The sequence below is a fragment of the Aythya fuligula genome, chromosome 2 (genome assembly GCF_009819795.1).
Source record: "Aythya fuligula isolate bAytFul2 chromosome 2, bAytFul2.pri, whole genome shotgun sequence".
In the NCBI taxonomy this organism is placed as follows: Eukaryota; Metazoa; Chordata; class Aves; order Anseriformes; family Anatidae; genus Aythya; species Aythya fuligula.
In genome coordinates, this window is record NC_045560.1 from 65,924,413 (window position 1) to 65,946,532 (window position 22,120).

At 40.7% G+C, this 22,120-nt stretch overlaps 1 protein-coding gene across 1 annotated transcript in view; it reads left to right on the forward strand.

Moving 5' to 3' along the window:
* Positions 1 to 2,263: 2,263 nt before the first annotated feature.
* The window catches only part of FBXL2 (F-box and leucine rich repeat protein 2), a 56,776-nt gene continuing 36,919 nt past the window's right edge, over positions 2,264 to 22,120 (forward strand). Inside the window, exons 1-2 of the mRNA XM_032181559.1 lie at positions 2,264 to 2,421; positions 15,531 to 15,592. Of these exons, the coding sequence (XP_032037450.1) occupies positions 2,419 to 2,421; positions 15,531 to 15,592 (65 nt within the window). The 5' untranslated portion in view covers positions 2,264 to 2,418. The remainder of the gene's footprint in view (positions 2,422 to 15,530; positions 15,593 to 22,120) is intronic.

The following is a 22,120-nucleotide window of genomic DNA, read 5'->3' on the forward strand; positions in this document are numbered from 1 at the left end:
TTCCTTCAGCTAATAAGGGACAATTCCTGGAAAGATTTCTACAGAGATGAGCATAGTGGGCACAAGGCCACTGCAAAGAATACCAAGGCACTTCTAGACGCAACGGAGTCCAGCAATCAAAAGACCACTGCAGAGGAAACTACTGTATGGCAAGTTTCCTCCTGAACTCTAAATACTCTGTTACTGCAGTCTGGCAAAGTTGGGAAACAACATGCATGGAGAAACCCATAGTGGTTTCTAGTGAATTTGGGGAAAGCATAAGTGAAGAGGCAGGAATCTGGAAATAAAACTGAGTTTGCAACACTGGGCTACTCAGTCTTTGCAATGACCTTCTGGAATCGGAAAGTCTCTTTTGAGCCATAGGACTTAATGCAGGACATAACAGCTCAGAGGCCTCAAAGCTGCTGTTTAGGAAGAGTAACGACTTCCAGAACTGGCCCCCTTTTCTGCAAGATCTTACTCATTTCTGCACACTAACCCACCCTTCTATAGTTGGCACTTGCTCGTTTTCAAATGGAGAAGAGAGACCACGTTGTATACACATCTCTGAAGTCTTTCCACAACTAATTGCTTATTTGTCAAAACTGAAAGCTGTCTAGAGGATTTTCTGAGTGAGCTTTTCTTGGATTGAATTTTCAAGTTGTGCCACGATACAGACAAGAAGGAAAAAAGCAGTCCAGAAAGTCAGTAGGTGAAGCATTATATCATCCTTAGCTGGCCTCCATCAAAAGATACAGATTTCAGCCTTCTACATCTTAAGCAAATACACAGGTGGCAAAGACACAGCTGCCTCCTCTTCCCTGAGGGATGAAACATGGAACTTTCTTTCTTACAGCCTTTTATACAGAAAATATTGGTTCAAATTTATTCTGTATTGTTCCATTCCTTCCCACGTTTTTTATCAAATAAGAACTGATATTGGTCCACGGAAAGTCCACTCCACATTTGCCTCTCATATTGCCTTAAACAGATCCCCAATGGGCTAATTATTCTGAACTCCTCTTCATTGAAAAAAAAAATTATTATCCTGCAATACCACTTATTTTTTGTAAAATATTATTTTTTTTTCTTCAGGTTGCTGCAACTCTGATTCCAAAATTGCTTTCTTTTCACTGCAGTGATAGGATAATCTATCCCCATCTTTATAACAGAGTGCAGAATTTCACACTGAACTAAAAAAATATAAGAAATTATGTGATAATATTTTTTTTTTTTTTTTTTTTTTTTTTGAATGTGAACCAATGGAATTTAGAAACTGCTAGTCTAGGCCTTCTGCAATTCATCTGTACATGCCCGAATTGTTTATACATATTTCACATTTCTGAGGCTTTCTTCCCTCCTATACAAACCAGACCAAATGTATGCACGAACCAGGTCATTCTCCAAAATCTGGAGAGTGAGACAGTTGATTCAGAGAAGTGCCAACAAATGGTATGTGCATGTACTGGCTGTTTACCTGTGGGTTCTGAGAAAGCACTCTTTCATAAGAAACCATTTTTACTGTTAATCAAACCAGAAGGTTTCATCTTTAAAGGAATTAATGCATTTCATTCCAAACAGCAAAATTGTGTTTTTCTACCATGGCCACTTCTGTTTCAACAGAACTGCATCAACATCAGACATTACCTGCTGGGAGAGGTTTTTCTCCTCAATTTTGCCCATCTCCTCGATTTTGTATGTGGTATTGTGACAGCGGAACAGATGTAACCTTTAAGTGTGCTATTAACAATATTAATTTGGCTCTGATAGTGGTTTTATGCAATGCTCATAGAGGCAACTGACAGCATGCGTTACTTTAAAGCACTTGGCTGACAGATGAGACTTTGTGGATTCTACTGTAGTTATCACCCTCAGCTTTCCACACACGTGGCTGCAAGGTAAGCAAACACGCACCCAGGTCCCAGTTTACCACCTGGGACCAAACGTGTTTCCAGCAGCCATTTCACATCCCAACCGACAAACTGGAAGAGCAGGGGGCACCTGCAGACCTGGAGGAAAGCAGAGAGCGCGGACATGTCCAGCAGCGCTCCCAGACAGCTGCACCAACCCTCCCTCTCCTATTTTCTATGGGATTTCACCCCATGAGGCACCCTCTCTCCCCATCCACCGCAACGCCCGCCATCTCGCGCCCCCCCTCCGCCCGCCACCTGGGCCTGTAGGGGGAGGGAGGAGCAAGCCACCGGGGCGGGGCGGCCCGGGCTCAGGGCGCAGGGGCGGTGGCAGTGGTAGTCACGTGGGGGGCTCCTACTGGCGGCGGCCCCGCCCCGCCCCAGGTCGGGGAGGCGGTGGCGGCGGCGACGACGACGACGAGCCGGGAGGGAGGGGGTGCGCGCGCGCGCGCGCGGCCGTTGCACCTGGCGCCGTCCTCAGGGCTCAGCGTCGTCAGGACGACGGGGCCTCGCCGCCGCCGCCGCCGCCATGGTGAGTCCGGGGGTGAGGGGGCTGGGCTGCCGCCGTGCCCTGAGGGAGAGGATGGCGGTTAGGGCTTCGAGGGGGGAGCGGGAGGGTTCCTGCGGCGGGTGTGGGGGCCAGACCTTAGGGAGGAAGAAGGGGGCCCCTGAGGTACTGCCGCCTCTCTGCTGCCTCTGTGTAAAGGCTTGGTTGGGCTCCCTGCGCTTCCAGCCCAGGTATTTTGAACCTGAGCAAAACAGAAAACAGCCTTGATAGCTAATTAGAGGTGGAATCAAAAGGGTGGGCGTGCTACTGTGTCATACCGTGTTTTTGGGGTGGAGGGATTTGCCAGGCAGAGGTTTGGGAAATTGCTACTGCTGCTACAAGGGTGAGTAAACAGCAGCGTGGCTGCGGGTGGGGTGGTGTTGGTGAGGTGGTTGCGGTGCAACTTAGTGATGTGCCCTACTTTTCAATATTATGCCACCGCACGTCTTGGTGGAGCTTCTGGGATGGGGAGTATCTGAGAAGTAAAGCAACTAGAAATGAATTTATCTCCTGGGCTAACGTTAGGGAAAATGGCAGACTGAAAAACAACAAACTAAATGGCTTTTATGGAGTATATCACAAACATAAGTGAATATTTTCCATTTACTCAGAGGAAGATGAAGAAGGAATTGATTTCACGCACTTAACATGCAGTGTTTAATATATGAAGTGTCAGCATTTCTACAAATCTGAAATGTTGTTGGCTTATTGCTCACTTATTCTGACAGCAGACTGAAATATTTAGTGATCTTAGTTAAAATTAGAGAGAATGTGGGGTTAGCAGATGTGGAAAGTTGAAACGAAAAGTCAAATTTTCACTGAAGCATAGCAACTATTTTTAGGTTAGTGTAGAAAAGTAGTACTAATCTTGGCACGGTGACAATATTGATCTGAATGCCAGCAGAAGGCTATACATCAACAGTACTTCAACTGTTTTGTCAATTAGGAGTCAGAATAACAGCATCAGTTTCATATAAATTATCAACTTGCCTGATAGTCCTAGTAGTATTTTTTCCCGAATCAGACATGCACTTAAAAGGGATATGCTAAGTATGACAAAACCATATGAAACTGTGTAATCGAAGAGTTTTCTCTCCTGGTTCAGACAGCAGCCCGGAGCTAATTTAGACAATAGGCACAACATTCATTTGTATTCTTTCTAATAAACGTTTTGGGAAGGTGATCTGTATACTTCATAAATTTCTCCTTCTTCTTTCATTTATCATTTTAGCACAATACAAAAATGGTTACACTGTTATCTGGACATATGTGGACAAGGTATATTGAGTGACTTGATTGTGATAGGGTTGGAGTCCAGTGTTCTGTCAGCTTTTGCAAAACAGCTTTCCCACTTGAATTTTGTAACATGTGGTGGGATATTTTATTTGTTTGTAAAGCTTCTGTGAAGAAGCAAAGAATAACTTCTGAATGTTGCAGGTCAGACTTGTGTTCTTTAAAATGCAGTATGTCTGAATCCACTGTTACAAAAGATATATATCAGGCATTACAGGAATACAAAGGTGGACTTCAAATTCACAGCATAATGGTTTCTTCTCTGTCAAACCCATGTTTATTTTTCAGGATCAAGAAGTTACTTATATACTTCCTTAAAAGTTTAAACTAGTTATTCTTGAGCTTGAGCATTTTTTTACTGATGGTTTGTTAAAGATAAAACTCTTCTCTCAGACTGATTTTTCCAAAAGTATGCCATGCTATAAATGTCTGAAAATCTGTGCATATAGTGTGTTACTGCAAGACTGCTTGGAACCAAATGGATTATTTCTGTGATGAGATGAACAGTCCCTGTGAATGATGTTGTGGTGAAAGCTGCTGTGGAATCAGTTTCAGTGTTTTTGATCAGTCACAGAGTTAGTTGAATGGTCAAAGGGAAGTACCTTTTTCAGGTGTTTTGAACTTAGAGTTCTGCAAATGCCATCTGAGTCTCTGGTGCTTAAGGAAGGACATGTTGTTTAACCTGCCCAAGAAAAGAAAGCCTGGCATCTGTAAGGTGCATCCTTTTGGCAGCCCCATTGCTGTCCCTTCAATACCCTTCAAATCTCTTTGAGTGATTCCATCTGGGTTATTATCTTTGCTTTGGAGAAACACTGCACTCATGCGAGATGAGGCCTGGAGCTGGAAACATGCCCCTTTCTGGGCCTGCATTCTTAAAACCACGAGCTGTTGCTGTACAGTCCACAAGAGCTTAATGGCAACAGACTGATACCAAACTTTAAAATGTTGGCTACGCTTCAAGGTATATTCTTTTTCTGTCAGTGTTTTCCTCTGCTCTTCTTCAGGCAGAAGGAAATAGGAAGCTCTGTCTTCATTGGTTTGGTTACTTTTCAATTGGTTAACCGGTATATTCTGTAAATTTAAATCAAGGAGCTGAGACATCATCAAGTCTGCATAAATGTGAAACTCTACCAGTATGTCAAGTTTTTTTGTTCCTCAGATGCTAAAATTGAGGTCAGAGCTTCACTGAGCAAAGGCCTTTCTGGATCATTGCTTAATATTATGTAATAGTTATTCAAATATTAAGGGCCAAAATGTCTGAGCATACAGGTAGTTCTGAACATGTCTATACCATACTTCCTAAACAAAAGTATTGAGGATATTTTATTTCCACAGAAATTCAAGGACTGTAAGCTTTGTTAAGTGAATGTCCAGCTTCTTTAAGTCTCAACCTTTTACCTTTCCTGGAGCAGTTTAAAAAAGTATTTTGGAAATGCTACTGTAATGCTATTTCCTTTGAAGTCAGACATAATTGCTGCATGTAATCATGAAGACATAATTTTGTCTCTTGTAACTGAAAGCTTTTATTAATCATACAACACTTATACGGTGTGTGCAGTGGCAACACAGATCTTGTCATATTTGTTTTCTGGTTCATACTTGGGGAAGATTGTTCCAAAGAGCAAACCTCCACTAGGCAAAAATTTCACACTCAGTGGTAAGAAAAACATCGATTCTGACATTGTTTGCAGTGCAGATCAAGCACTGCTTTAAAACAGCTTTGGAGAAGCTTTAGCTTCGTTTCTGTAATGAACTATATCTTCTAATATAATTCTGAAGAGCAGAGTTGTCTTTGGGGAAAGAAACCAGTATTCAAAATTTGTCTCTCAGGTGCTCAGAGGAAGGGATTCAGCTTCAACCATGCAATCAGGACTTAAGCCATAATTTCAGTTACAGTTTTAGCTAGCATAATAGGAAAAAATAATTGACCTTCTGTATATGGGTAGTGTGGTTGGAGAAAGGGCTGCATCAGTCCAACTTAGAATAGCGGAAATTCCTGGAGAAATGGACCTGCAGAAGAATTTCTAGGTTTGCACATTAGGAGAGTTGGTACTGACATCAGTGTGTCTGCAGGCTAGTATACTGGAGACTGGGAATGAAGCTAGTCATACGTGTAGCACTACAATTATATATTGACACAATGATTCAGAGCTGGAATTTTGGAAGGTGTACTCTTAAGGGCTCTGATGAATCTGTGATGTGGATTAAATTTGGATGGCTGAAACAGAATGGCTGTCCATAACCAAATACTGATGCATTCAAGCAAATGGATACCAGCTTTTCTTTGTGATTTTCCAAAAATATATCACAGTCTGAATGTCTAAATGTTTATTATAATATGAATCTGTGAAGGCTGTTTGGAACCAAATAGATTTTTGTCACGAGATGAATTTTAATGAGTAAACAGTCCCTGTGGATGATGTTGAGGAGAACGCTGCCTAAGAATTTATTTCAAGCTTTCTGTTTAGAATGTCAAAGTTATGTGAATGCACCAAGGGAAATTTCTTTCTTGAGTATTTTGAATTTAGGCTTTTGCAAACTGTATTTGAGCCTGTTTGATGCTTGAGAAGGGATTTGTTACGTTCTTGCTCAAGAAAAAAAAGGCACCAATTCTGAAGGATACAGAATGTGAAAGATGCATCCTCTAGCTTTCTGATGGGCTACAGTCAACGAGTGCTTGATCCATTCAACTTTAATTTTCTGCCATAGGTCTGTTGCTCTTGAAACCAGTGGAGTAGATGGTACGGGTTTCCCTGTGTTCCACTTGGACAATCAAATCTACAGATTACTTCAGTTGAAGGCTTTATTCTATTTTTTAAGCAATAATCTATAAATGCTTCATTGTATGCTGTTTTTGTTTGGAAGATCATAACCTTAAAAGAGAAGTTATGGACAAATATATGGACAAATGAACAAAAGGAAATATGTAGTCATTAAAACTTTTTGTGTGTGTGTGTGTGGGCAACCAATAACAAAAAAACACCTAAAAGAAAGTTTACTAATCAGTATATGTCTAAGAGGTAGAACTATGCTTTAGCAGATGAGGATAAAACCTTATCAGGCCCATTTTTTCAGCTGTCTCTTTATATATACTTGAAGAATGTTTAGACATGCAATTAACAACTTTTCCAAAATTTGTTGCTGTTTAAGCACTTTTCTTTCCCTGAGCTGAACTGCTCTCTGGTGACTTTGTAGGAGAGAAGGTGAGTCTCGCTTACAAGGATGGACAGCTCAGCTAATAAGTTTCACTAACTTGTTGGGCCTTAATAACCTGGCTGCCTGCAGTTGAAAAGCCATACTCTGAAGAAAGCTTAATCGGTGTTTTTCAAGTACAGCTGGCAGAAAGTGTCTGCACTTCTGAAAGCTAAAGGGGAAAGGGTGCTGTCAGCTACTTGGCCAACTGCGAATGGGTGGATGGGGCAACCCCAGGCACCCCCAGGTCTGCTTGAAGGGGCAGCTGAGCTGGAGTGGCTGAAGGTGCCACGGTAGAGCTGCATGGCTGCAGAGGTGAGCACTAATGTTTGTGAGTGACCTTCATCTGTCGCCAAGTGAGAGTGCGGCCTTGCAGAGCCAGACTGATGCCTTCCAGTAAAACGTGAATGATGTGCTCTGAATACCAGCGCTGGCAAAACAAGAAAGATGGCTTTTCTGGAAGCAAACCAAACAGCAAAATGGGCAGTGTGGCCAGCTGCCTGGCAGGTTTTATCTTGGACAGAGCTCGCTGTGGGGAGACTTTAAAGACAGTATGGCCTTTATGGGCAGCCCTAGGTCAGTGAGGCATTTTGGAAAGGTGGAGAGATATTCCTGGGTGTGTTTGATCTTTTCTGAAGGTGAGCTGTGATGGTTTATAATACCAACACAAGAGCAAAAGTCTTTCATGTGAGGTGTCAGTGGCTTTTGATTCATCAGTTTGTCACAGTGCTGGAAGAGGAAAGATGCAGTAGATATCTGGCAGTGCTGAGGGAGCTGAAAGCCTGCTGAAGGCAGCTTGCTGGGCTCAGGTTCCAGGGGAAAAGGTGGTTAGCTGCCACGACAGAGCAGCATGGCTGGGATTTCCAAGTGCACAGAGCCAAAGCCTGAGGCAGAGCATAGGAGCAAGAGCCTGGGTGGCAGACAGCATCTGCATGTTCATATAAAATACTGCCAGTTTGTTGCCACTGTAGATGTGCATGGTCTGAGATGGCATCACCTTTTGAGATTCAGTTTTGTTGTGTTTGATATCCTTTGTTTCAGTCCCGTTAGCAGTGCACATCCATTCTCCTGCTTTTGTTGCCTAGATACGGTTACGTTTTGCTGCTTGCTCAGTGTTAAATGAGTCTGCTCGTCTGCCATTTCCAGTGCATTAATTGCATGTTTCTAGAGGAAGCACCAGTTAGCAGCAATTCCCTAACCATTGAAAAACATTTTGTAGTATAACATGAGGTAATCCTTAATCGTTAGTCAAGGAAGATTTTTGCTTTTCTATTTCATCCTCTATTTTTCTCCTGTAGTTAATGGCATGCTAAAAGTTCTCCATTTGATGACTTCAGTTCTGCTACCCAGAGCAGTTTGAGCACTCTGATCTGCTGGCTTTTCTTCTGTTGTAGCAAGAGGCAATTTCAGCTGCATGGTAAAGGTGAAATGGCTCAGGCAATAGTTGGGCGTTCCCATGGAGGAGCAGAGATGTGCAGCGAGTTGGTGGGTTTTGTGTTGGGTAGCACAAATCTGCACATCAGGGACCTGAGTAAAACCTCAGTTTTAATTTTGACAAGATTTTCCTTTAAAGCATCTTGTTCTTATGATGCCTATTACTGCATAAATAATACTAAATAAATCCTGTTCTTGCCAGTAGAAACCTGAAAGATTCTATGCTTTTTACATATGGCAATACTTACAGCTTAGCTAGGATGTCTGCTGTGTCAACAGCAGGGGAAGGGAAATGAAAGGATTTAATTCTAAACTGCTGTCTCCTTCGGTGACAGTGACCCACCCTTTGGTTTTGTTACTGACTTGGTAAATAACTCAACCCTGCTGACAGTTTGTCTTCTCTTTTCGCTGGTGTCGTTTGGGGTCTCAAGATTTCCTCTCTGTCAAACCCACGTTTACTAAAAAAATGCTTACTTCAGCACTCTAATGAGCAAAGTTATTAAAAAACATAATCTCAAAAATAACTTGATTTGAAAAGTTAGCAGGTTGAATGTCCTCATCTACTCTGGTATCACTGGAAATGAGATCCATACGTATCTCTGAAATTGAGCCATTATAGCTGAGTTGCTAACAAAGTGGTTACACATGTTAAGAAAATGGTCCTGTTCAATAGAGGACTAAATGATGACTGAAATCGCATCATCTAAAAAAAGTGACTATCAACAAAATGAGTAGTATAACCTTATTTTGATGCTGAACATAATAATAAAATAGAATTTCTAAATGGCTTAGATGAGCATGATAAATCGGGATGAATATTTGTTTCTTCACAGAGGAAAATTAACTTCTTTGAGCATGCTGCAGTTCCTTGTCAATTTGTGTACAAAAACATGTGTGCACAACTCCATCAAAAAATGTGTCTTCACTTCACTAATTCTGTTATAAACAGGAGAGTTAACTGTTAGACCAGAAGAGAATAATATGGTGACAAGCTAGCTGTGATGTATCAGAAAGTTATGTTCTAGGACTAAAGGTAGTCATTATATTTAATAATGTGGAAGAGGAAGCAAAAAGATGAGACACAATGTATATGTATATACTACATTTTATAAAATGAAAAAAGCGATAGTTATGTAAGAAGTTTAGTGAAAGTAAATATCAGGTAATATTTTAAGGAAATCTTCAGCCTTTAGCTTACTGTAACCAGTCTTAGAAAAGTGAAGTGAAGATACTAAAGCAAGAGGTCAGTTAAGGAATGTGAGAAATGGCCCAGAATTGAACTAATAACCAACTAGCTGTGGAAAACAGGCTTTGGTAGAGCACCGTTAGTTTTCCCTTGCATGTTTTATTCTGTTTATTTCCCGAACTCCTGTCAGAATATAGACATTTCCTGTATCTCTTATGCTTACAGGAAATCCAGAGCTGGTTTCAGAGTAATATTCTGTTACATATGTTCAATGTCACCTCTCTTTTTTCATTCTGAACTGATTTTTCTGTTGTATTTCATGTTTTTGTACAATTTGAAACATGCTTTTCTGTGGTTTTATGTACCCTGTCATTAACACAGGCAAACTTGCTATCAAATGTGAAAGTAAAGAAAGAAGAAATATTATTTCTGCATCCACAGTTATTTTGTAACACTGGACAGGTATTTTGAGGGCGTGTTGTTGTCAGCACTGTCTGACTAAAGAAGAGGAAGTCATATTTTTCAAGGTTATTAGAATATTTTCACAACAGTTGATGAACACTTCCTTGACTGGCTTTATTTTTTATTTTTTTAAAATAGAAAATTAGCAAGTCAAGATACAAAAATCAAGCAAAAAAATAGCACAGTCCTATTACTTCAAATAGGTGATGGATATATGTACCCAGGGTAATTACTTCATTAGTGAATTCTGTGATTAATGGCAGTTTCAGATAATCAGGAAATCCTGAAAAAAGGAATAGATTGTCCAATATATTAACCTTCTCTTTTTGACACCAGTTGCACACAATCAGCCCCCTTATGTTCTGTCTAGAAGACGACAACCTCCGTTATGCCATGTCTGCTGTAGATTTGGCAAAAAAATGAAACTGAAGAGCCTTAAAGGGTTCCCTCTCTTCCGAGGTTCAAATGCAGGATCATTCTAGAGGCTGATCCACTTTTTCAGAGTAAAGAAGTAAAGGTTTTTTCATTTATTTAAATGTTCCATAAGAATATTTTGATATGGTAACTATAGCTAGTGTATACACCAGCACATATAACTGAGAGAATCACAGAATGGCTTGGGTTGGAAAGCACTCTAAAGATCATCCAGTTCCAACCCCCTGCCATGGGCAGAGATACCTCCCAGATTGATCGGGGCCTCCTCCAATCTGGTCTGGAACACTTCCAGGGATGGGACATCCACAGCTTCTCTGGGCAACCTATGCCAGTGCCTCACTACCCTTGGAGTGAAGAATTTATTCCTAACATTTTATTTAAGTCTCCCCTCTTCTAGTTTAAAATGAGAACTAAAACCTTTCTATCACTATCTGCCTGAGTAAAAAGTCGCTCTCCATCTTTTTTATAAGCTCCCTGTAAGTACTACTGAGAAGCCACTATAAAGCCTTCCTTGAGTCTTCTCCAGGCTGAACAACCCCAGCTCTCTCAGCCTCTTTTCGTAGCAGAGGAGCTCCAGGCCTCTGAGCAACTTTATGGCCCTCCTCTGGACCCACTCTAACAGCCCCACATCCTTCATGTGCTGGGGGCCCCAGACCTGGATGCAGTGCTCCAGGTGGAGCCTCACAAGGGCAGAGCAGAGGGGCACAATCACTTCCTTCCATATGCTGGCCACCCCTCTGTCAACGCAGCCCAGGATGGCCTTCTGGGCTGTAGGCACTCACTTCCAGGTCATGTCTAGCTTTTCATCTTCCAGAACCCCCAAGTCCTTCTCTGCAAGGCTTCTCTCAATGAGTCCTCATGTCTCTGTCCTCATGTCTGGCATTGCCCCAGCCCAGGTGCAGCACCTCGAACCTGGAATAGTTGAACCTTAGGTTCACATGGGCCCGCTTTTCTAGCTTGTCCAGCTCCCTTTGGATGGAATCCCTTCTTTTTGGGGTATTAACTGCACCACTCAGCTTGGTGTCACCTGCAGACTTGTTGAGGGTACACTTGATCCCACTGTCCATGTCACTAAAAAAACAGCTTTGAATCTGTTTCTTGCCTCATCTGCAGCTTGTTTTGTAGGTATGGTACTTTGTATGGAGGGCAAGTCGCATGCTTCTCATAAGCAGTAGTAAAAGCTGCTTTTTCTTCAGTTTAACCTGGATTTCTAAACGCGAGCATACGGGTCATGTCTACTGTCATTTATTTACCACAGTCTGCAAGTCTAGGTTTGATTTAAATTCTAAAGATACCTTTCATAAACAGAGATAAGTCTTTTTCCCATAAGAGCTGCCAGAAGTATAGATTGGTTATAGGTTTAGATTTTCACCCTGGCCACAAGAGCAAAATACTTACTAGTCCCCAAAATCTGTGCTATGTTACGTAGTGCTTTAGCTTTTTAATGCAGGAGTTAAGTAGCTGGAAATACCAGTAGTCTTGAGCACACATTTTATCTGTTTGTATTAAATAGTATTGTATTAAATACCTCATGTCTTATGAATTTAACTGCTGTGTCATCTTCATATAGTGAGCATATGTCCATGTTATTGTACATATGGGAGTCTACAGAATAAATAAAAGTAGTATAATAATAGATTTTGCGCTGGCAAAGCTATGGCGTACTTCACAGAATCACAGAATTTCTAGGTTGGAAGAGACCTCAGGATCACCTAGTCCAACCTCTGACCTAACACTAACAGTCCTCCACTAAATCATATCCCTAGGCTCTACATCTAAACGTCTTTTAAAGACTTCCAGGGATGGTGACTCAACCACTTCCCTGGGCAGCCTGTTCCAATGCCTCACAACCCTTTCCGTAAAGAAGTTCTTACTAATATCCAACCTAAACCTCCCCTGGTGCAACTTTAGCCTGTTCCCCCTCGTCCTGTCACCAGGCACGTGGGAGAATAGACCAACCCCCACCTCACTACAGCCTCCTTTAAGGTATCTGTAGAGAACAATAAGGTCGCCCCTGAGCCTCCTCTTCTCCAGGCTGAACAAGTCCAGCTCCCTTAGCTGCTCCTTGTAGGACTTGTTCTCCAGGCCCCTCACCAGCTTTATTGCCTTTCTCTGGACTCACTCGAGCACCTCCATGTCCTTCCTGTAGTGAGGGGCCCAAAACTGAACACAGTACTTGAGGTGTGGCTTCACCAGAGCCGAGTACAGGGGGACAATCACTTTCTTAGTCCTGCTGGCCACACTGCTTCTTGTATAAGCCAGGATGCTGTTGGCCTTCTTGGCCACCTGAGCACACTGCTGGCTCATATTCAGCCGACTATCAACCAATACTCCCAGGTCCTTCTCTGCCAGGCAGCTTTCCAACCACTCATCTCCCAGCCCGTAGCGGTGCTTGGGGTTGTTGGGCCCAAGGTGCAGGGCCTGCTACTTGGCCTTGTTGAACTTCATACAGTTGGCCTCAGCCCATCGGTCCAGCCTATCCAGATTCTCCTGCAGAGCCTTCCTACCCTCGAGTAGGTCAATACACACCTAACTTGGTGTCGTCTGCAAACTTACTGAGGGTGCACTCGATCCGCTCATCTAGATTACTGATCAAGATATTAAAGAGAACTGGCCCTAGTACTGAGCCCTGGGGGACTCTACTAGTGACCGGCCTCAAACTGGATTTAACTCCATTCACCATGACTCTTTGGACCTGGCTACCCAGCCAGTTTCTAACTCAATGAAGCGTACTCCAGTCCAAGCCAAAAGCAGCCAGTTTCTTGAGGAGAATGTTGTGGGAAATGGTGTCAAAAGCCTTACTGAAGTCAAGGTAGCCTTGACTTCAATACCATCCACAAGACCAATACCATCCACAGCCTTTCCCTCATCCACCCAGCATGTCACTTCGTCATAAAAGGAGATCAGGTTTATCAAGTAGGACCTGCCTTTCATAAACCCATGCTGACTGGGCCTGATCGCCTGCTTGCCCTGTAAGTGCCACGTGATGACACTTAAGATAATCTGCTCCATGAGCTTCCCTGGCACTGAGGTCAAACTGACAGGCCTATAGTTCCCCGGGTCTGCCCTCCGGCCCTTCTTGTAGATGGGTGTCATGTTTGCTAGCCGCCAGTTGACTGGGACCTCCCCCGATAGCCAGGACTGCTGATAAATGATGATAAGCAGCTTGGCCAGCTCCTCTGCCAGTTCTCTCAGTATCCTCGGGTGGGTCCCATCTGGCCCCATCGACTTGTGCACATCCAAGTGCCGTAGCAGGTCGCCAACCATTTCCTCGTGGATAGTGAGGGCCACATTCTGCTCCCCATCCCCTTCCACCAGTTCAGGGTACTGGGTATCCAGAGAACAACTGGTCTTGCTTCTAAAGACTGAGGCAAAGAAGGCATTAAGCACCTCCGCCTTTTCCTCATCTTTTGTAACAAGATTTCCCCCCGCATCCAGTAAAGGCTGGAGATTCTCCTTAGTCCTCCGTTTTGCATTGATGTATTTGTAAAAAGATTTTTTATTGTCTTTAACGGCAAAAGCTAGTAACAGTCTGCAAATTAGCTTTTTATAATTTTTTTTATGCATATCAATGGAAAGTATGTTCTAGATGGATATTAAAACTTCCGAGGAAGCTTCTGCAACTGCAGAATGATTATGTTGAATGATTAAGGATTTTTAGTGGTCTGTGATACTAAATGTTCAGATATTGGACCAGAATTAATGAGATGTAAGTTCTTCTGTCTGTTTTACCACAGACTGCTTATGGAGGTAACTTCTGTTTTTGTGGCTTATATTTGTCTGTAATGCACAAGTATATCACCCTCACCTCCAACAACTTGGTGATCTTAAGCTCTGTGAGGATGGCATGCCTCCTTTTTCTGAATGAGTGCTCCAATAAGAGCATGAAGGCTGAAAATAGGAGTAATGACTATTGGTGTAAAGTAAAACCAGTGCTAACCTGTACCTGTGTTCAGCCACATGGAACTGCTTAAAACCAAGCACGTATCTTTTCTTTTCAGGGGGAAGTAGAGTTGTCCTATTGAAGCACATATGCATATATGCTGTAAACTTTGAAACTCTACAGCCATTGGTCTGTTAATAATTGTGTTGCTCCAGTTGCAGGAAAAGGAAGCCTGATTAATCTTGCTGGTCCTGTTGAAAGTTTACGGTTTTACTGTTCGTAGATGTGTATACTGTTTGTTGCCCAGAGGTCGGAGGTGCAAAAAGTGGCTTGTGCTGCAATACAAAACTGAGAAACGGTGGTGTGCAGTTAGACCTGACATCAGCCTAGAACATACTGGGAGAGAAAAAAAGGTTCTTATGGCAGCTAGAAGGGAATTCCAATTTTCTAATCTTACAGTATTTGGGGGGAGATATTTTAGAATTCCCAGGCATGTACTTTTTGCTGACTTCCCTTTTTTATGGACAGAGTTATGCTTGCATTTGGCTTTTTCGATGTACCTTTTTCAGAATACCTGTTATTGAGCTTTCCTTTTTTTAACCAAGGAGCACATCTGATAGTTACCAAGTATGTGATATGTGTTGATGGAATTGAATCTCTTGTTGGGAGATATGTTGGTAATAAGATGGCCTAGGTGAGCCACATTTCCTGTTTTTCTTGTAGCATTTCTTGAGGTGCTTCTCTTGCTTTCAGACCACTGCCATATGTGGCAGTAAATTCTTTAAATCATTAGATTATTGCAGTTTCATGTACCTGGGCCATGGAATTTACAATGTACACTGTAATAGGACATTTTTAGAACTGTGCAACCAGTGCATATTTGTATGTGTCTTGCTGTTGCTAGAACTTTTACTGCTACCAAGAATACTTCCTGGGGTGTGTTTCTTAGTGTTTATTTAATGATTACAAAATGGTTCCACATGCTTTGTGTGGCTAAATCACAGCACTAGGAAAGACTCAAGTGTATGAGTGGGTGTGGCTGCATTGTGCATATTAAAATAATTTATAGGGATACCAAATAGCATGTTGAAAACATGGTGCTAATGGTAATTTAAGAGTTAAACACCTAAGCAGAAGGTTAAAAGGGTCTCTAAAAGCTGTTTTTCTTTTGTTGGTCTTTTTAAATGATTTTTTTCCTTCTGTTTCCAGGTTTTCTCAAATAATGATGAAGGCCTTATTAACAAAAAATTACCCAAAGAACTTCTGTTAAGGTAATTCGCGATAACGTGTTAAGGAATAAAAATCTGAGGATAATGCATTGCTTATGTGGCTTATAGACTACAAATTAATTCTTAAACTATTAAGATTACTATTAATTCTTAAATATCTTGAAATAAATAGTAACATGACTGTTTTAAATCTTTGAATTCTTTAACCTGTTTTGTTTTGATTGGTCTTGATTTGTTTTAGTGTTCAAATTACACTATACTGTAGATAATGTAGTTTAGTAGTGATCTTTTTCGTGCATAAAGAAAAAGTGAAATAAAATGTCCAAATAGCTGTAGTATATGTAGTTAACTCTTTTCCACATTGCACAATGTTTTATCTGTCTGTAGAGTGTAAGATCCATCTCTTATGTATTTCCCTACAATAAATACTCAAATTCTTTTTCTTATGAAATTTGTTATAACAAATATAAATACAACTTCAGAGCTTTCCAAAAATCACTGTGGCGAAAAGCACAGACCGTCACCTTTTACTGTTGGTCTGTGTTATATATGGTAGAACCAACAGGAAGTTTTTACTTACTGGAATCGTTCGGCATTTCGTCAAACCTGTGTGAGTAGAACACCTTCACAGGAGTTAGTTACAACATCAGCATCAGTAAGTTTAGCCTATGTTTGAGACACTGGTGGAATTCTTCACATGCTTGTGTTGAAAGTTGATTTCAAGCAAAATGTCAATTCCAGAATGTGGAGGTACTGCTCAATTGGATGTAACCGCTTCATAGGGGAAACTGAATCGGCCCAGTGACTTCTTCTCCAGCTGCCTATAGTTTTCATTGCAGTCCACTCTTTGTGTAAAAAGAAATGTCCATGTATAATTGTGCAATTATAATTTTTAGTGATGGTGTTAATAAAATTGAGCTAATGATTTGTTCTTGATACTCTAAAGAGTTGCTTTGGTTATCTTATATGTCACTGCTTCCTGTCTGAAACAATGGTAGTTTGCTATCTTGTGTATTAAGAAAGTGTTCTTAAAATGTTATTACTTTTTAGTGTCTGTACTGTAACAATGTTCTCTTGGTGGTACTAAAGAAACAGTCTTTTGTTAAAAGGAATTGCATTTTTAAAAGATTTTCATTTTTGTTCAGATATACTCATTCCATGTTGTGGTGATGATGTAAATTAGGCTTGTAGAACTATTTAGAAAATGTGATTAAATGAAAAAGCATCACTGAATGATGCCCTGAATACAAATTCTAATAACTTGGCTTTGTTTCATTGTATATAAAGGTCAACGTGAGACATTTTCCAGATTCTAAGGGAATATGGAATATTCTGCAGGGAATGTTCTACCCACTGACCACTAACCTATTGATTCTGTCCTGAATTTGAGTTAAATCACTGGAAAGTTTTAAAGCCCATTACCACTTAACAGTAATTGGAAAATTTTCTAGCAAAAGCTGATTGATCAGAAAATTTCAATTTGTTTTATCCTCAGTGTTTATTTGAGGTTAGGTATGCTACCTTGAAGACTGAAGGTACAATGACTATTCATGTATAATTGGGCAAATGATGTTAAATAAAAATGGTACTTGTAGTGTGATACTACTTATCAATTGTTGCTAAAGCACATAAGAATTTAATAATAATAAATCTGTTAAATCTTGTTCCTAATATTTTTGTTTCTGTTTCCCATTGGCTGAAAATATCTAATCACTTCCCAGAAGCTTTATCTGCTCCATGACATGTGCCTGTGATTTGTTCTAATTGCCTGTTTGGTTCATTTTCTAATAACTTCTTTGGAGTTAAGGACCACTGGAAATGGGTATATGACTGCAGACGAGAGTCTGGTTTTGATATTATGCTGTTATCAATCTCTTTTTTTTTTGTTTTGTTTCCTATCAGTGTTAGTCTCCATGCTTCTGGTTAATGAATGTATTGTCCGTATTTTTATATAGAGGAGCTTTCTATATTGGGAAATTAACATGAGCTTGGAGTATTGCAGCTGCTCTGCACTAATTCCTTGCTTAGACATATTTCAGACATGTCAAATCACAGAACTTACTTTGCTTAATAAAAGCTACCTGCACAAGACATGATTAGACTTCCCTTTACAGAAACCATAGATTTGTGTTTACATCCTGAAATTAAAGGAAATGTGTTTTACTTTCATAATCAACTCCTATACAATCGAATAGATTAATAATCTGTATGAATACAGTTGATGTATCAATTTGGTTGTTTGTGGTTCTAAATAGCTATATTGTAATTGGTTGAAGTCCTCTATTGTAGTGTGCCAGAAAGGCAAAATGTGGTCTAAAATCAAAGTAAGTGATTGCATGTGCATTATAAAATTGAAATGTTTTCCTGAGATTATTAAATATTAAACAGCAGTCTTTGCTACTCAAGGTGAAATGTTGCAGTATTTAATTATACAAATGAAGTGGGGAAAATGAGGCATGTTTCAAACGACATTTCTTTTTGTCTTCAATATACACGTACTGTTTGTCTGCTTATGAAATTGTTACCAACTAAGATCTGTTCCAGATGCAAGTTCATATTTTTCAGTTCTTTGACTTACGACTTGGTTATTCTGTATGCGTTTTCTGAATTCTTTGTATGAGGTGATTGCTGAACATGTGAAAACTATTGTTGTTGTTGAGTAAACTTGGCCTTTTGTAACCAGAGGAGGTAGCTGCCATCCTCTACTTGTTGTTTAAATGTTTTTGTTTTTTTTTTTCATAAACAAACACAAGTATAAGCTTAGAAGTTTGGGGCAGAGATGTTTCAAATGGAATTCCTTTTAAAACTGTGAGTGAGAGTCTGTAAGAACACAAGCAGAAAATTCTATGAGTGCATTTGTACACTGTTAATGCAGAAGGAGCAATTTGGGAATGGAAGTAGTGGTTTTTTTTTGTTTTGTTTTGTTTTTTTGCCAAGGTGCTGAGTAAAATTTGGGAATTATGAAAAGGAAATTATTTGTTTAATGTTTCTTCTTGAAGAATTGGGACTTTCTTACAAATGGACTGCTTCAGCATTACCTACTTCAAGGATGGATGTGTCCTGGTTTCAGTTAGAACAGTTATCTCTTAGTAAAAACACACTTGTGACAAAAGATTTGTCGTTCTGGAACAAACAAAAGTAAATAAGCGTTTAAAGCAGCAGGAATAACAGCTAAAGTTGATGTAACAGCAACTTACATAAGTCTCATATTCATTCATTACCATTTGTTTCATTTTGTTTTTTATATGCTTTCAAGCTTCTCTTTAGAATCTGTTATTTAATTAATCAAGGCCTAATTCCATTTGGAGCTTTATTTACTTTGAAACTGGAGCCTTATTTAAACTCAGTCTCTTGATTAACAAATTACCAAAGCCAAATGTTCAGAAGTATCAGTGATATAAAGAAGTCATTCCTTTCATATGGAATTCTCACACACATGCACTCCAAAATGGTTGTTTTTCCTTTCTCATTCCCATGCTAGAAGTGCCAGCAAAACACAAAGGCAATTCAAAGGATACTCCAACTCTCTACCAAAAACAAAACAAAAATTAAAAAAAAGCACAGAACATTGTTTTTATTTCATTCAGGAGTGATGTTAGAGAGTTTAAATAACAATGTCAAGCACCTATACTGTGCTCTTTTTTTGTTTGTTTTTGTCAGTAATTTATGAAGCATTTACAGTAGAGGTGAGCTTTCATATCTCTGTCTTCCTGATGCAGGCATAGGCATCAGGATGAGAAATCTGTTTTTCAAAGTTATTTTCCAGGCCAGTAGCAGTACTAGTGTACCAAATACTAGTCCAAAGACTAACTGAAGTTTCCATAACATTTATGTCTGTAAGAATCATGGTTTATGGAATATTCCTAGGCTGCATACCACCAGAGCATCATGTTTGTGTTGTTTTTTTTTTTTTTTTCCTTCACATTTTTATCAAGCCACCAGCATGTAGAGTGGGCATGTTTGATTTTGGCTCTTTGGTGCCCTGTTTGTATAATACCTTCTCTCATGGGAAGAATTGGAATGACCAGCAGGTTGGGTTGGCACTATGGTCTGCCAGCTAAACCTCTCTGAAATAATCATTAGGCTAACTGTTTAGTAAGATGCTTTCTAGTTGCCAAATTTGTACTTCATAAAATCATCTCATAGAAATGAATTTTGTATTCATAAAATTGACTAGCTAAGGTTGGAAGTGAACTCTGGAGATCATGTAGTCTAACCTGCAGCTGAAAGCAGTGTCAGCTAGAAGAGAAATATTTTGGCATTGTCCTGTTGAGTTTTGACTATCTCCAAGGATAGGGACTCCAAAAACCCTCAAGTCAACCTGGTTCAGTATTTGACAACGCTAACAGTAAAAATAAAGGTGTTTTTTTCTTCTATTTAAGTGGAATTTATTGTATTTCAGTTTACATCCGTTGCCTCTTTTCCTGTCTAGTCCTGGGCACTACTGAGAAGAGTCTGTTATCTTCACTTCCATCAGATATTCATACACATTGAAAAGTTGCTTCCAATGCCTTCTGCTTTGAGAAATATCCATCATGGTGTTCAGCAGGAACTCAGCTCCTTTTCTGCAGAGCTGCTTCCCATTTGATCAGCCCCAGCTTGTAATGGGTGCATGAGGTGTTCCTGGTATGTATCCCCTTTCAGGGATTCCCATCTGCCCCAAAGTACTTACGTTTTCATTTATCATATGCTTTTCTGTAAAAAATAAAAAATATTTCAGTGTTTTTGATCCTTATGGAATTCTTTCTCCTGGTTTGATGCCTTAAAAAGAAAATGTTGTAGCTGGAGTAAATAGCTGAGACTTTGACAAAAATCTAGCTAATGAAACTAGGGAGTCATCAGTTGCAGCATGCTCAATTTTAGAAACTGCAGAACCTTGTGGGTCATCCAGCCCTTACAGAAAATGATTAAACTGGACAATCCATGAGGCTTTTAAGGTTAGAAATATGGATCATCCTCCTCTGCAACTATTCCAATTTTAGGAAGGCGTGATTGATATGGGAGCACAGGAAGTAGAGGTGGCATGGCTGGGAGTTGTCTTAGCTCTCCTCCCTTGGCCTGCAGGTCCTCTATTGCTTCATTTTAGGTAAAGCACAGGACTTGGTTTGGCATTTAGTTTGAAAGGTGTTTGGTGTTGGGAAGGGAGAAAGATGATGAAAAAGAAAAAAAAATAGCGAAGGAAAAAATATAGTGAAAGGTTAAACTGCATGAAGTTCAACAAGGCCAAGTGCCGGGTCCTGCACCTGGGGCGCAATAACCCCAAGCAGAGCTACAGGCTGGGAGAGGAATGGTTGGAGAGCTGCCAGGCAGAGAAGGACCTGGGAGTGATGGTGGATAGTCGGCTGAATATGAGCCAGCAGTGTGCTCAGGTGGCCAAGAAGGCCAACGGCATCCTGGCTTGTATCAGGAACAGTGTGACCAGCAGGGCTAGGGAGGTGATCGTCCCCCTGTACTCAGCTCTGGTGAGGCCGCACCTTGAGTACTGTGTTCAGTTTTGGGCCCCTCGCTACAAGAAGGACATCGAGGTGCTTGAGCGGGTCCAGAGAAGGGCTGTAAAGCTGGTGAGGGGTCTGGAGAACAAGTCCTACGAGGAGCAGCTGAGGGAGCTGGGCTTGTTCAGCCTGGAGAAGAGGAGGCTCAGGGGTGACCTTATCGCTCTCTATAGGTACCTCAAGGGAGGCTGTAGTGAGGTGGGGGTTGGTCTGTTCTCCCAAATGCCTGGTGACAGGACGAGGGGGAATGGGCTTAAGTTGCACCAGGGGAGTTTTAGGTTGGATGTTAGGAAGAACTTCTTTACTGAAAGGGTTGTTAGACACTGGAACAGGCTGCCCAGGGAAGTGGTGGAGTCACCATCCCTGGAGGTCTTCAAAAGACGTTTAGATGTAGAGCTTAGGGATATGGTTTAGTGGAGGACTTGTTAGTGTTAGGTCAGAGGTTGGGCTCGATGATCTTGAGGTCTCTTCCAACCTAGAAATTCTGTGATTCTGTGATTTGGAAACACTGCAGTGGGATTCTCAGTACTACTGAAGACAAAATGATGCTAATATTATATAATGTTATTTTCTAATAACCATTGTTGGTTTTTCTTTTTGAAATTGTCATATTTTTCTATTAGACGAATCAGGATAACCAATGTAATGAAGTGATTGCCCTAAAATGTTAGGTCACACTGGCTATTTTGAGTGAAACAAAGCTAAGTAGGAGTGCTGAAACTGATTATAGCATGTATCTGACCTTTTGGAAGACAATAGATAAACTGTTTCATGGGTTGAGATTTTGCCCTAAACCTTCTATACGTGTTTTGTGTTCAAGTCTTCAACTTGACTTCTTAAAGGTCATTCATTTCTCATCTATTATTATAGATGACTTCCATTTCATAGAAATGTAGAATCACAGAATGAGTTGGGTTGGAGGGGACCTTGAAGACCATCTAATTCCAACCTCCCTTGCTGTGGGCAAGGATACCTCCTGCTAGAACAGGTTGCCCAAAGCCCCATCTAGCCTGGCCTTGAACACTTCTAGGGATGGGGAATCCATATATTCCATCCATCGAACTATATATTTCTGTAT